The 16407-nt window shown below is 37.9% G+C and overlaps 3 protein-coding genes across 3 annotated transcripts in view; 2 read left to right on the forward strand and 1 right to left on the reverse strand.

The window, feature by feature from the left end:
- The window catches only part of LOC113683980 (myoferlin), a 59015-nt gene that overhangs the window by 15525 nt on the left and 27083 nt on the right, over positions 1-16407 (reverse strand). Inside the window, exons 32-35 of the mRNA XM_089197325.1 lie at positions 1785-1902; positions 1532-1634; positions 988-1115; positions 349-537 (exon numbers count right to left, since the gene is read on the reverse strand). Coding sequence (XP_089053451.1) covers positions 349-537; positions 988-1115; positions 1532-1634; positions 1785-1902 — 538 coding nt within the window. The remainder of the gene's footprint in view (positions 1-348; positions 538-987; positions 1116-1531; positions 1635-1784; positions 1903-16407) is intronic.
- Positions 5405-9339, forward strand: LOC113683950 (adenosine receptor A2a-like). The gene is made up of 2 exons (XM_027201238.2): positions 5405-5610; positions 7528-9339. The coding sequence occupies exon 2, from the start codon at positions 7545-7547 to the stop codon at positions 8565-8567; it is 1023 nt and encodes a 340-aa protein (XP_027057039.2). The 5' UTR covers positions 5405-5610; positions 7528-7544; the 3' UTR covers positions 8568-9339.
- Positions 14507-15853, forward strand: LOC113683951 (adenosine receptor A1-like). The gene has a single exon (XM_027201239.2). The coding sequence runs from the start codon at positions 14653-14655 to the stop codon at positions 15712-15714; it is 1062 nt and encodes a 353-aa protein (XP_027057040.2). The 5' UTR covers positions 14507-14652; the 3' UTR covers positions 15715-15853.

Raw genomic sequence — 16407 nt, forward strand, 5'->3', positions numbered from 1 at the left:
TTTTTAATTTTATTCATTTTTTAATTATAATGTTCTTTGCTGTTTAGTATTTAAAAGCCCCTTTTAGTTAGGGAATACTAACAAAGTATATTTGTATGTATGTATTCGTAAAACTCTTGTCATTTTCTCCACCAAACACACCTATAAAGCTATAAAAAACCACTTATTTGTTACAGGCTTCCCGCGGCGCTTTTGGCCGTTTGACGCATTCCTTGATCTTCATCGGTCCTTTATAGATCTTACCTCTGCTTTGATTTGCTACTCAGTTTATAGGTCAAGCTTTCTTTGTATTTTGATCTTTGCAATCAATGAAAAATATGATTGCGTTTCCATAGCTGTAGATCTCACCTCGTCTTCAAGCTCGAGAAGACACACAGGAGGCATGGACACTTTGGCTTCCTTTCCTCCCTTTGCAACCATCTTTCGGTGCCATCGCCGACGCCTGACGAAATCAATCTTCCTTTCTTTGTGGTGGAATTTGGCCGTAAAAATTGGGGCATATTCCCATCCTTCCTTCTCGAATTCTTCAAGCTCTTTCTAAAATTAGAAAAAAAAGCGTTTGTTATGCAGAAGCATACCACTTGTATCTTTTCCAAGCAAACAATCCTCATGCGAAATTCCCTCAGCATTCCTGAAAAATCTCATTTAGCATACGGAACAAGGGAACGCGAATTTTCTTACTGGAAACAAGACTTAAGGCTGGACAAAACCCCATGTTGATGTATTCATTTGAGATTCTCAAAAAACCGTCCCAAGTCTCAGCTTGTTGCAAGATTAGGTCTCGCTAAATTTTGAAATTGGGTGCAAACCCTTCAATCGAAATTCAAGGCGTACTAATGAATTCTTGAGCTAACAGTAACTTATTACTTTGGTTTCAAGCAGATGAGGTTCTTTATTTTTTGTTTGTTATATTCCTACCCCCTTCATGCAAGAGCACATGCATATATATCGGTAACTCAGATCAAGATACGGTTATTTTTGACCTACTTGTTTGATAGCAGCCTTTGGATCTTTCAATAATCTCTCCCTGACCCATCGTCTTCTCCTCACCAAATGGTAAGCCTTTTGAATGGCACCATACACTCCGTATGATACATCGACAGAATACTCCCATCCTAAATTTAAGCAAAACTGTCAATCGACCAACTAATGCATTACATAAATTGCAAATGCAGCCAATATTAGTTCATATTCAAGAACACCTTGGCCCTCTTGAATCTCTCTGTTCTTTCCTTTGGTCATAAACTGTATTGTTTTGTCATCAATACATGCGGCTAAGAGGTGACAGGTATCTTTGATGAACGAAATTGCAGATGCTTTTTGTTGTTTAAAAAATAATAATGACAAAAAAATTGAGCATACTGTTGTTCCTTAGGGACAGCGTGATCTAGGAGGAGGGGTGCATCAGAGCACTAACGTTTAAATTGGCTGGTCTTGGCTTTTGGGTCGATTCTCAATTTGTAATTGCTATTGGAATTTAAATGTGTACAGTAGTGTTTAAATTAACCCAATGTTTCAGTCTTAACGATACCTTCGTCGTCTACAGCTCTATTGTCATCGACCTGCCAGTTTCCGGTCCACTCCCAGCCTTCTGGACATTTTATCTTCTCTTTCTCGTCAATTTTGTCACCATGCTGTGAAACAGGAAAAAAACGATTATTAACACAATTTTTGGCCGATAAACATTTGACAGTCCAAGACATCTCAGATACACGCAAAAAGAAAATGAATATAAGACACAAAAAAACTTGAAACAGCGTGCATTGTGAATATCACAGACTTACCACATTCGTCCAAGGTGCAGAGGCTGGGCTCCAGTTCCCCCCAGGAATCATCCTCGCCTCGTTTTCAAATGCATCCTCTAAGAACGTTTTGTGGCCTGAGTCGCGGTCAAACATCAAACTAATGAAATAAAGTAAGATGTATTTGTGATTTCAAAAATAGCTAATGGCTAAAGAAGGTGGTAATTTTTCCCGGGTAATCCAAAGCGAGTGAAGCAAATGCTATGACCAGAAGATTCCCACTTCTTTCAACTATTATTGCAGGATTTGATTTTGCGTGATAATTTGTCGTTAATGAAGGATTCACCCTCATTAAAGATCTCCTCCCTTGGCGATCGCTCTTTCTTGACCTTAAAAACCTGATATCATTGCACTTATCAGTTTGGGTTTTCAGATGTTTTTTGAAAAATCTTACATGCGTGGAAAACAGTTAGTAATATAATCCCAGATTAGATTGCTTCTGGAAAATTATTAGTTCACACGCAGTTTGACAAAATTCCAGCATTGTAAGTGTTTGTTTGTAAAGATATTCAAAGACGCAGCAGGAACGCGGTGCGTATAACGACAGAAGGCAAAATGATTTTATAAATTTAGAGCTGGTGAAGCTTTATTTTAAGCCCGGTTGTTGCATAAAGGAAGATTTTAACCATTTTGAAACGAGCACGAAAAATCGAGGTGGATTGCTCCACCAACTGAGCGGCTACAGATCAAATAACTCGTTGGTAAGATAAGGGCCTATCCGCACTAGCGACAAAATTGTTTATTTAGACAAATTTTCTGTTATCACTAACTCTTTACAAGTGCGGATGATTTGTCGCGACTTGACAATTTTTTGCCGAAGCGGACAAATTTTCAAACGTACCGCAGACAAAATTTGTCCCAGTTAAAAGCTTGGCAACATCTACTAAATAAACAAAACTGTGATAAACTTGTTAACCATTTGTCGTAAACGCTGCCATTAGTGTGGTAATTGAATTGGGTTCATTTTACCAATAAAATTTGCAGTTATTGTCCTTCGTTGCGAAACTCGCAGATTTTACAAGTTTAACTTAAGATGAATCCCGGTAATTGGAATACTTTACTCCATTGGCGAATTATAGTCACGCAATTTTGTGTTTACGCGTGTTAGAGCAGGTTGCGAAACATTCAACAGAATATCGAAGGTACAACGATCCATTCGCAGTTGCCTACTAAAAAACTCCACGGGAATTGTTCGGTCATTGTAGTACTTCCGCAAAGTACGGGTCGTGTCGACGTGCCCGGCGTTTCCGTCTTCTACGGTGTTCAACCATTAAAAGAGTTGCTTGGTGTCTTAGAAATCGATGCCTCAATACTAAGCTCATCATATGCATCATTTCGTCTGCCATCTGAGCGAAATTTAAAAGCAAGAAACACGCCACAAGTTGAAACATTTGAACATGTTCCATTGTCCCGCCAAAACGTTTGATGGTTTGGCGCGCACAGCTGATTGAAATATGATATCGGCGTTATTTTAAGCTGTTAACCGAATTTGACGGCTTTTTGACAGCTTCGACATTTTTAGTGCGAATGCAACAGTGGAGACAAAAATTTGTCCTTTGATTTTGTCGGGACAATTCTAGTTTTGTCTGCTAATGGGAATAGGTCCTGAGTCATAACATTTTCTTATCTCGAACAAGCGTCATGGGAGTTGATAAGTTAAGAAAGATGGTAGATTTTGAGCTTTGTACGACTTGATACGAGTAAACGCGAATGTTTACCATTTCTCCGAAGAATGTCGGTTTGTAAAGATTCAAGTGGAAGGGAAAACCTGGTGGGTATGCATCTTTAGATAAAAGTCTTTTTTCTGGTATGAAATATTTTTTGGAAAATTGGTTGCAAATATGGCCTACAAGCTAAGGCTCTGGCAACAGGCCTAGAAACATAGCAGCTGGAATACTTTCAGATAATAGTGCGAAAACTGTCATTAACTAGGTTTTCATTAACTCCCACACTAATAAATAGCCCCCATACAAATCCGTTTGCGAGGACGAGTCACTCTTTAAAGACCTCAGCACATACATGGAAAATCGCCCTCATAGTCAGTCTTATGAAAATTTTGCAACGCATAATCATGCAATTATAATTAAGAAGACAGAACACTTCACAGCAATGTATCTGAAATTAGGTTCAACATTGGATAACAATTGGCTTGTTCAAATTAAACAAGTCTGAACAAGCACTATTTGAACACGAGCCATTTTAAGCTAGCGAATTGACTGCTCGGCGTGGAAAATCAAAACGCCATTCCCTATCAAGTCTGAAACTCACATAAACAAAATGTTGTTATTATTGTCTTCAAAGTTGTTATTAAGATGTTTCAGGTTGTTGTGGGTATTTGCAATGGTGAAAATAACGTTGAAGAGTTGCTGAGACGGAAGAAAAGTTCATGTGATTCTGTAGCTGTCAATGGGTCTTAATTGTTGTCCTGTGCGCTTAGAAAATGAGGGTACCCCATATAACCTCTAGCTTTTACTGAATATTAGTGTTGACTTGATAAGACGCATAAAGGCATATTTTTAATTCGTGTGATAAGATATCTACGTGTGATTAAGCTGTTTCGAACCCTTGGAAACTAAACATTTGAAGAACAAACAAACAAACATACCCAAGACAAAGAAAAACAAAAAAAAAAAGAATTATTTTAAGAACATTGGGATCCACAGGGAAAAATCTGAAAATTTCTGAGATTTGATTTGTCCATTTTTCAGAAGAACTAAGATATTTCACATGGATTGAGCATAGAAATCTTACAAAGAGTACCAGAGGGTACAAGTTGTATCTATGTTGAAGATAATAGCTGGATTAGCTTGGATTCGATGGTTTCATTTTACTGATTGTATGCTCAGAAAATTGAGATCATCAGTATTAGAGAATGAAAAACGACATCGTGGGAAACTGGTATAGTTGAAGATTTACGAATTTAAACGGCCTAAATGTGATGATACAAGAAGAGCCATTTTGCGGTTATTTTCAAAGAAGAAATTCGAAAAGGGAAAAGCAATATGCATGACGATGAAAACCACCCAAAATGATGAATTTTTCATTTCTTTATTGTTTTGCAGGCGATTCAGCTGCCTTTTTGGTGTATTTGACCTTCTTGAAATTTCGGAGAAAACCCAACGATGATGGAATATTGAGCGGAAGTTCTGAAAGGGGGCGGTGAGGTAAATGAGATAAAATGGAAATTTTCAAGAGCACTGGATTCTCCAGAAGCGAGAGCACAAGAGTTCGAAACACAACACGTGTCAATTCTAAACATAACCTTGAAATTGATCTCGAAGTTGCAAATCTAATGAAGCGCGAAGATGGAGAAAACAGAACTTTCGAAACTGACATCGAGCCATGATTTGACATTATCACGAAGCCATCAATGGGCTTCTGACATTATTAGTTTGGAATCAAATAAAACAATTTTGTTCTCGCAAATTTATCTTGATCAAGCGTTTCCGTTATTTGGGCTTAACAATATACCCGCCTAGAAATTCCTCTGACGAAAAGTCTTTTTTTAGTTTCCCAGATCCCGCTGGGGGAAATAGTTTGTTTTGATGTTTTTCCACGCCAATCACGACGCTTTAATTTATTCAGAATCCGGAAAATCATCCATGACCCGAAATGATATTGTGCAGCTATTGAGGTTTTGCGGTATTTCACTTTCTTGCGGTTATCAGCTCTTGAAATCTCATAAATTGCCCACGTAATTCTCATTTTCTCATTTTCAAGCTAAGCCTGAAGCGGGGTGCAGATGAAAGAACTTGGAAATATTTTATCAGCGAAGTTCTATAGCGGCTAACTTTAACTTTCCTTGTCGGTGAGTGGTCTTTCAGTGATTATCCGCGAAACTATTTCGACGTAACGCGACTTTACACATGTCCAATGCTCAATAACCGATACGACTCGAAATTACTTTCTGCATGTCGATCTGTTTGAGTTGACAAATCGTGAAGCTAAGTTGACAATCCGACAAATGCACCATTATCCGTAGAATAAATAATGAGAGAGGTAGGAATATGGTTCCCTGAACGAGCAGAATAGAATTGAATAGAAACTCAACACTTACCCGATAAGATTAAAGCTAAAAGCTTTTGGGGTCTTGTTCAGTGCGATATACTTGGATAAACTACTTACATACTTACTACTTGTAAAATAACCCTTGGAAGAAATGTTAAATAAAATGTTATCATTACGATTAAAGTAAATTAAATTAAAACTGTACATATAAACCTAAAAAGTGATAAAAAATAAAATATATTATTATTGCATATTTCAAAATAAGCGTAGTCGATTTGCCTGTTTTGAGAGGTAGAGTTAGATAACCTGTGGAAGGTGTAGTCCCCGAGAATGTCGTACTCAGGAGTTGATTTAAGAGTTTGTTAGAGTTTAGAGTTTAGAGTTTAGAGTTTAGAGTTTATACGTGTATCTTTTTTTTTTTATTAAATAAGTTCCACACGACGGCCCCTTGATATGCTAGTGAGTCTTTCAAGAATCTAGTATGTGCATGGTCGTTTGACTGCTTCCTGGTCTCGAAAAGAATAGCGCCATTATCGCCTCGTGAATTTGGCTTTGTATAGGCCCTGGTAATATTGCATTACTTGCTCTATGAGATAGTTTGTCAAATCTCATTCGTACGAATCATGAATAGGAGTCCCGACTCGTGGTCGAGTCATGGAAGGCATCTCATTTGTGGGACTTCGACTGAATATATCGTGAGAGAGGTGGGAGAAGGGTGCTCTGAAAGATTTGTGGAATCGATCGATCCTTCATGTTTTGAACAACAATCGATATTTCGCGCAGGAAAAAAAAAGCAAAGAAGCCAATATGTTTATGACGTAATTGTACTATGAGGAAAATTAGCGTAGAGTTACACTTCCTAACTTCTCTATATTTTGAACAACATTCCATAACTCGTAACGCAAAACAAACTGGAGGCCAAGATTTGTATGCGTCGTTCTAAAAGCACGGGCCCTGAGGAAGTAAACGTTCTCCCTTCTCTATATCATGAACAACACTCCTTATCTCGCGCAGTAAAGCAAAAGAGAATACTCACTTCATCGTACAGCAAAGCAATAAAAAAAGCCAATATATGTGTTCATCGTTCTGTAAGCACATGCAGCGAAGAATTACACATTTTGCCATATTTTCAACCACACTAGATTATTCGTGCAAGGAATGCAAACAATGAGACTCGTGATGAATTTAAAAAAATACACGAACAAGTGAGAGATGGATGGTTGTAAGAAAAATCACCACAATCTGTTTATTGGAGGTAGATTACTAACTCTTATTCGAAATCTTACCAGAAGAACCAAAGGAAATAAAAGCATCCGACCACGAGTTGTAACTTCCATTCACGATTCGTCCGTGTCGAACGATTCAGATAATTGTTCAGCGAACCATTCGCCCTCCACTCCAACTATTTATTCTAAGTCGCACTAATAAGATGCATTTGACGAGTCGTGTCGATTCAGGAATATTGAACAACACTCGTGTATTTCGCGTAGTATTTGGAAAGTAAAATTTCATTGTAAAATCAACTGAATGGTGTAGCGCAGTTAGAAAGTCAGCATTTAATCCGAAAGTAACACAATTGCATTTACAGAAAATAACTTTCTCCGAGTCTTTTATAAATCAAATCAGGTTAGAATATGCAGGCAGAGATTTGACGCCAGTTAATTGCAAGGCTGCGTTTAAGCAAAGTTTGATCACTGTGGCCTCCATTTTTTCATAGCCTCATACTTTTACAAAATGGTCTTCCAATCCAACTACTGCCAAGATCACTGGGCCCCATTCGCGACCTCTGTAACGACATCAGTGGTGGCCGCTATCTTGACCCTTGTTACCGTGCCCGGCAACTTGCTTATCTGCTGGGCTGTGATACGGAACCCAACCGGAGAGCTGAAGACTTCATTCAATTACTTGGTAGTGAACCTCGCCATTTCCGACCTCATCATAGGACTGATCACAGATCCAGTCTTTGTTGACTTCCACGTCAAAGAAGCCCTCAAGGTAAAAGAACTCCTGAGTGTTCAGTGGGTGGTCCACGTGTCATATTTTTTTACTTCGACGGTCTCGGTTCTCAGCATTGTGGCATTAGCAGTCAACAGGTACCAGGTGGTTAGGTCATACCGCTTATATCGTGCACAGCATTCCATTAGTCGCACAATCAAAGTGTCTGTTTCTCTGTGGATTCTCTCTCTTAGTCTTCCTCTTCTCTATCGTGTTGTTGGTTTCTTTAGACTGGCTTTCATCTTTGCTAACGCTGCAGTTGTTGTCACTTCGATCGTTCTTGTTTTCGTTTACTTCCGTGTGTGTCACTTTCTAAAACGACACAGGAAAACTTCTGCACACATTCAGAGCAGCGAGTTGGAACGAGAAAAGCAAGTGCAACGCGAGCAGAAGGCAACAAACTCTCTTCTTATGATAGCAGTTGCATTTATTTTGTGTTCTTTCCCTTCTTGTGTGATGGTCTACATCATTAACTTATGTCACACATGCAACTGTGTTCTTATCCACTGGCTCCGAGACTTGCAGTTCTTGTTCATTCTGATTAACTCTGCTTCGAATCAGTTTCTTTACGCCTTTCGCATGCGCTCTTTTAAAAGGGCTTTTATGACCATATCAGCAATTGCATGGCTGGTAGACAAATTTGGAAGACAAGAGTTAAGCTTAAACTATCCGACGCCACAGCAATCTCAAACTGACAGTACACCATCTCAGGAACTGAAAGTAAGTGCCCCCGGAGCTATGCAAAGAGAGAGCAAACTTTAATACCCAAGAATAGAAGTTTTGTATGCTCGACTAATAACATGACAGCCAGACTGGTAGATAACCTAAAAAGAACGTGCGTCAGTTGCGTCGGGCTTATAGATAAACATTGTATTTACTGACTAAAAAAAAAGCTTACAACAGCGACCCACATCCATAGAAACGACCTTTAAATGGTCCTCGAGAGTCACCTTCATGCTGAATAAATTTTGAAAATCTGTATAGGTGTAGCCTTGTAGAAAGAAGAAAAGATCTCAGTTGATCTTTCTGAAAAAAACTATTTTGGGTCTTGATAATAACAAAATCCGCAAAATTTTGTAAAAATTTAGCGATATTTCATTTTAATGGTTAACCATAAGCTTGCTCTTGTTAAACGTTATCGAAAGAAAGTAGTGTTTCGGTTCTCCTTTCCCATAACTAGGCTTGAGGTTGGAATCAGCTCCTCCTTGTTATAGTTTCTTGGCGATTTAAGAACTATCTCAGTTCATTAGTTCAACAAGGACGTGTTAATAAGTATTGACTAATTCTCATTATACTGGAAATTTACAGTTGGACATGTATGTAACATTACTTTTACATTTTATGTGTTTACTGTGTTGGCTAAGTAACTGCCACCGACATAGTAGAGATAATGATGATAATGATGGAAAACCAAATAGAGAATAATATTTTTCATTTAATGGAAGTGTGAAATACAGGTAAAAATTATCACTTTGATAAAAAATGAAGTCACTGAGTCATAAGTTTTTTATAAACAATAAAATCGTAGTGATAGGTTAGTTCCATCAAAACTCAGAACAAAACGAATGACGAAATAGGATGTACCAAACAACAGACATTTATACCCTGCGGTTAGCGACAACTGATCCCCCCTCTGCTCCCCCTGAAAACCATTTTATCCCCTTCCAAAATCCTACGCAACCCCCCCTCCCCCCTTCCCCCGTGATAAGAAATGACTGGCCCCTTAATGTCAATTTTTTTGTCAGCTGATAGTCACTCTATCCATCCCGGACATGCGTAGAGGTTGCGAAAAAATTAATAAGGGGTTATTACGCAATTGTTTTAATTCGCTATGGTTGCGTCAAATCTCAAATCTCACATCTTTTTCCCCTACGTTAGTTATAGCCTTAATCGTCAAGTTTGTGATCTAAAAAATGGAATTTCCCCAATAAAAATTTGGGTCCAAAATTATTGTGAACAATCCGGTATAAGATAAAAATGTTTCATTGTAAACGTTTAGCCAAACTTGTCAATGAGATAGAATGACGCGAACAAAGAATATAGAACATTTCTAAATTGGGCGAAATCTTCTGCTATTGTTAGCCAAAGGAAATCGTAGTTGAAAGAAATAAACCACTTTATTTTGCCAAAGGGATATGTGTAAATATCACATGCCATGATTCCCAAGAAACAGTCAAAGCTCATTGGTCATAACCACCTGCCTGAGTCACACTTGCTTTGTTAAATTGCACCTTCTCAGATAAACATCCCCCTTTGTCACTACTTATTACGACAAAAGAAAACCTGTATCAAATTAACAAAATTCAATTTCAAACGTGGAAAAACGTTTCGATACACTTTTGGTTGATTCAAAGTTCCTCCTGTGCCCTCATTTAAACATCAGCTCTAGACATCATAAGACAATAAGTAAGTAAATGCCCATGTTCAGAATAAATTTGGGCGTCTATCTGCGATCGCTTTGTTCGAATCGGTCCACGCTCTTTTTTTTTCTCAATTGACAGGGACAGACATGTTCAGCTTTTTGTTTTTTGTTTGTTTTTTTTTTAATATATTCCTGTCAGGTTTGTTTGATACTATCGTATTCAATTCGATGTGAAACAATTCCGTTTCCTTTCGCCGTGTTGTATTCATGTCTATTAATGCTGATTAGGATAATCGTGTGAAATACATCGGTAAGGTCAGAAAATTACATTTGGCTGGCGTGCGTCATATTGTGAAAAGAAATAGCTCAGGGAAATACCTTATTAAGCGTTCAGTACTTTAGTGCAAACACCTGCTGACAAAAAAATTATCTGAAAAAAAATTGTGGTCAAAAATTGCTAGATTTTTCGTGATTCTACGAGGAAAATAGTATCACCAACATAGCCAACTTTTCCTGTATCAAGGTGAGTGCTTGATATTTGTGCCTACTTTGTAGGAAGTATTACTAAATTTATTTAACCTCATAGCTAATTTCGGATATTCTGCGAAACAGCGACTTTTTCCTCTTCTACAACCTAAAAGCAAACCACTTAGCAATAAAAATATAATAAATTGCAATAAATTCCAGTTCTCATGATCTTTAATGATGCGAATTGAGCATTAAGGAGAACATCAAAACACTAAATCTCCTCTGAGGTATCTCAGCATTGAATCTATGACGGTTATGCATCCAAGATGACAGACAGACTTTCCGAAAACTGCAAATAAAAGTTATGTTCTCCCGACAATCTAGGATGGTCATTGTGAATATCATTTATTCAAAAACGCAAGCAGATCCCCAATCCTGTGTTTATGAAGCTAGCAATTGGAATTGGAAAAAAAATCAGTCGAGCCTTGCTCAAGATGTTTGGTGTGGTTGATTTTCTTCGTAATTAAAATGATACGCGCACGACACTTATAGAGAAAAGCTGTAGTCCAATCTACCTGGTGGTACACTTCAAACCATTCAACTAATCACAAAGGAAGTTTAGAGGTACGCCAATTTTGCCATTGATAGTTTCTTCTTTTCTTCATTATTTTCCACGCAAAGTGGTCTCTGTGCTCGAATAACGCGTAGTTATTCTTTTTAACCACTTCTCCCGGTTAGACAGTTTATTTCCGTATTTCTATGCCAATCTTTTTGCAAATTGCGCATATACATATATTTATATATCAATAATGAAACGAAGAATTTGCAAATGTTCATCTCTATCATTGTGCGAACGGATGACATCAAAGTACAGCATCGATTTCGTTGTATGAGACTTGGCCTCCAGTAGTTCGCTAGGTATAGCAAGAAAAACATCCACGCGTTATTGACCGAATGTAAAGTATAAATGGTTGTATATTATCCCTTTTTAGCTTTCTCCTTTTTCCTCGTTTGTATGGCTCGAGACAAGGTCCAGCTCCAATTAAAACACAGTGAACGACTTCGTGAATGCCACAAGTCAGGATCTAACAAGCTCGGTCAATAAAGAAATTATTGGATCTTAACTATTATTTGGCAGAAAGATTCCGTTAATGAATTTTAAAATATGGTTCCGAAACTATTCTTTTCACCATTCAATTTGTGCAAAAAATGCTCAAAAAACTATTTTTAATGTTTTCATACTCTTGAAAAGCAAACAATCATCCATTAGCAATAAAGAATTTTAACTCTCAAAATCTAATAATGCCGTCATCGGCCCATTAGCTGCCACCGCAACTATCTATATTTATTTTTAATATCTCACCCTTTCAGATCCGTCATTCGATCTCATCAAAAGACTACGTGCTTTTAAAAATACCTCTCCTTATTTCCCAATTCATACGACAAAGCTGCAATTATAATGAACCTGCAACTTGCAACCACAATCCTGACCTGTTATTCTTCCTTCCTATCATACCACATATTTCTTTCGGCAGAAGAGACCAGAATAATAGGTTGTATGCATAATGTAGATGGGTATCTATAGGAACTTTTCTGTGATTATTTCGACCCTCTAATTACTTTTTCTTGCTCCATTCCCTTTTTTTCCGGACAGTTTGACCAAGGGTAAGGAACTCTCACATAGGTAAAGACAACATTTTAATTCAAATAAAAGAGACTATTAGCATTGAAGTTAAATTTAACTTGAAAACAGCACGTGCCCCGAAATTTTGGCGTATGTAAAATTAATCATGTTTTCGGCCTGCCGGTGACAGACAATTAAAGATATGATCGTCGCAGATAAACCGTAATCAGGAAGTCCAGAAAAAGCCTGAAAAAAAAAGGATTCAGGCTTCGGCGGGGTTCCAGCCTGTGTTTGTCAGTATTACTTGTACTCTGGTATGGCTTGACTAACAAAAGTCCCTATCATGTATGAACCGGGTAAAACGTGTGTGATATAAGGTAAACAGTTTTAATAATGGCGTTATCATATTTGATATATCTCTTCACCGCTCCACAAGCTTCTTTCCAAGGACTGTAACGAGACAGTCCACTTGAGTCAGATTGTCCGGTCAATATGGACAGGGCACAGGATATAGTTTTCACTGTAAACACAGACCGATTAGCGCGGGGGTTGAGATAGTCCTACAATATACCGTTGGAAAAAAAGCGTGCATTAGCTTCTAACATGTGGTCGGGCATTTTTAAACGCAGCTTAAATAATGCTTTCAGTTACATCAGATTCACCGCAAATGAAAACGGAAACTCACACGACTTCCCTTATCACCTACGTCGAGTAAACCACATAAACTCAACGGTTAGTCTACGGTTTCAACAAAACGATCTTAAATACTGAGAAAACGAAAAAACAACCCATTCCATTTGTTCAGCGTAGTTCTTAAATACTACGTTGTTTACACACTACAGTTTTCAGTTATGTCCTGTCTCCAGACGATACAGACTTCCTTAGTATGGAGATTAAGGTTTCGGTAAAATTACCACCGAGATAAAATGACTTTTGCTAACAAAAATTTAATAAAACAATGTATTGAATACGCTTAAATCTACGTTTGAAAACGATAACTGATGTCCGGTAAAGACTTCGATAATGGCTTCCAAACACACGAAGCATCCTATTCAATAGTTATTAAAATTCAATACTCTATTTTCGCTCCTGTTTTTTCTGAAGTTACTAACTTTGTTAACTATCTTTCTTGTAAGTGGGTATTTGCTCCCTGAAAACTCATACTGCGAAACCCCTTGTTGGGGAGTATGCATTTTTTATAATCTTTTATTAAAGACATCATATGTTGATGGCAGTCGTTACCTATCGGTACACAATAACCTACCATCAATTAATTTTTCTCTTTCATTAAGCTGATTAAGTAATGAAGAGTTGAATTTTTCCACAACAAATAATGTTCTGCGACATTTTGTGTTAGCGACGTATTTTGCGATAACCTACGCATTCAGTTTTGGAATTACGGTTGCGGCATTTTGTAATAACGGCGCATTTTGTGAGAACAGCTGCGGCTTCAGTTTGAAATAACTTAAGCATTTGTAATACGTATTGCACCATATTGTAATAAAGGCGAGCTACACAGTTTTTAATTAGTGCTGTAGCACTTTGAACTGCTCGTCTGTTTACGCAATGTGTGACAAAATTCTAATATGTTTTTGAATCTCGCAACTCAATACTGAATTTTTCAAACTTGGGTACCTGTGGTTTCCCTCTTGCGAATGAAGACTGCCTAAATAACTAAATAACTTTAACTTTGGCACAGACACATAAAAACAAATAGGAAAAAATGGCATTATTCAATTAGTGACGAGGTATAAGTATTGGGCCTCCTTACTTGGATACGGCTTGTTTCTTTTCAGTGTCTTTTTTTCGTTCGTACCTCTCCTTATATAATGCCGCAGCTAGTATTGCAAAATGTGTAGGTTACTAAAAAATGCTTCCTTATTACAAACGCTGCCGATCAGCAATTATTCTTAATGGCATATGATTACATATAAAATAATTAAGGTTTTTAAAAAAATTTTATGGGTTCTCGATCTCCCAATTTTAAAGGATTAGCTTGAAATTTGGAGAGCAACCATGGAAGACACAAATATCTTAAACGTGGCATTTTGGGAATATTCTGACATTCAGAGACCAATGGAGATGGAACAGGGAGAGCCCTCGTCATGTATTAAATTTACAGCTTTCGCTGGTTGAAGTACTAATCACAACCATTGTTCTTCTTTTCTCGTGACTTAGGTATTTCAATGCACCAATCAGCAGTCAGAAATGAAGAGGGTAACTTGGAAATTTGGAAATTCTAGCCCATAAAATGGAGGCTCCGATGTTTACATTGGATTTCAATAAATATTCAAGAGTTATTTAAGTTAGAGACACAAAGATTTTGCAAAAAGTGTGGAAAATACATGTGTTGAAAATGTTCTTTCCGTTTTAGATTCTCCCACTGTGTCATAATGGTATTTCAGTCTGACCTCTGTGACCATTACTGGGCACCATTTGCAACTTCTGTCACCACAACAACGGTATCTGCCATTTTAAGCATCATAACTGTACCCGGTAACCTACTTATTTGCTGGGCCGTTCTGTGGAACCCGACGAAAAACCTCAAAACTCCCTTTAACTACTTGGTGCTCAACCTCGCCATTGCAGATCTGCTTGTTGGAACTGTAACTGAGCCTGTATTTGTCGGATATCACGCAAGCGAGGCTCTGAAACGCCCTGTCCTTGGTCTTAGATGGGTGGTGTATGTATCATATTTTATGAGCTCAACTGCATCAGTTTTAAGTATACTGGCTCTAGCTGTCAACAGATACAAAGTGGCAACATCAAACCGCATTGTACGAGGAAAGGCTTCCAGTACAATCGTAACGTCAGTTGTTTTGTGGATGTGTTCCCTTAGTCTTCCATTACTATACCTGGCAGTGGGATTCTATCTTCTGGCTTTCATATTTGCCAATACAGCGGTCGTGATTAGCATCTTTGTTCTACTATTTGTGAACTTCAGTATCTATCGGAGTATTCGTCAACATGAAAAGAACACTGAACATATTAGAAGCAACCGTGATCGGCAAAAATATCTTAAACGTGAACAGAAGATAACGATGTCCTTTCTGTTTATTATCGTGTCATTTTTAGCCTGTGGCGTGCCTTCGCTTGTGATGGTCTACATAATTAACCTGTGTAACTCATGTAGCTGTGTTCTTATCCATTGGTTTCGAGATCTGCAGTATTTGTTCCTGCTGCTCAATTCCGCTACAAATCAGTTTCTATATGCTTGGCGAATGCGTTCATTCCAAACAGCATTTTTAACCATTCCCTTTATTAGGTGGGCAGGTAGAAAATTGGCTGGAAACAAAATTGATCAAGTGACCGCAACTCACACAAACAGCGTGATGGACGAATCTACGAACAAGCAGGTCGGGAGAGAAGGAAACTTATCGGCTCACGGCGAAAAAGAGTCGCAAATCACGGATCTTCCTCAGCGAAATTACATTTTTTCAAAGCATGAAGATTAAGCAAGAACTTAATGTTACATCGTGCTGAGGTACTTAGCGAGGAATACCATAGAAGAAGCGCAAGGGGAATCGAAAAAACAAGTATTAGCTCAGTTTAATGCAAAAGCAAAGGCCAAATTTTCTGGTTTCGGCTTTAATGGACGCGATTTCATCGACTTTCTTCATGAAACTGTCAACGAGAAATACAGACCTTCATTTTTGATCTTCCGAAGGCATCGGGACTTAAAATAGAGTCTAATAAGTGGTGAAATGACTAATTTATTTATACCACTTCCACCGACACTGAGGAGAAATATTATCATAGTACAAACCACCCAAAAATGTGTCAAAATTCCGTAAAATGCTCGGAAATTAAACCTGTGACGCACGATTTTGTCTTTTCGGCTTCTCGGAGGTGAATAGGACTTTCTAATTACTTCCAAGCTAACCAACCAGTACGTGTGATAAGCGCTATTTACCTCTCTGATAAATATCACTTTCCAGGATAGCAAACAAGATGGGTACATAAATGGCTATGAACGACAGAAAGATGCTCTAAACAAAGCTCAAGCAATTTGAAATCTGCGTATACCTGCGAACCTTTAACTTAACCATCAAGGGTTTGAGTTGTTGTTACTGCTGTTTTTCAGTACACTCTTAATGACCAACATTGTACATAATTTAGTTTTACTACGTTTTAAATCAATCTGCGCA

This window comes from Pocillopora damicornis, chromosome 2, assembly GCF_964200805.1.
Source record: "Pocillopora damicornis chromosome 2, jaPocDami1.2, whole genome shotgun sequence".
In the NCBI taxonomy this organism is placed as follows: domain Eukaryota; kingdom Metazoa; phylum Cnidaria; class Anthozoa; order Scleractinia; family Pocilloporidae; genus Pocillopora; species Pocillopora damicornis.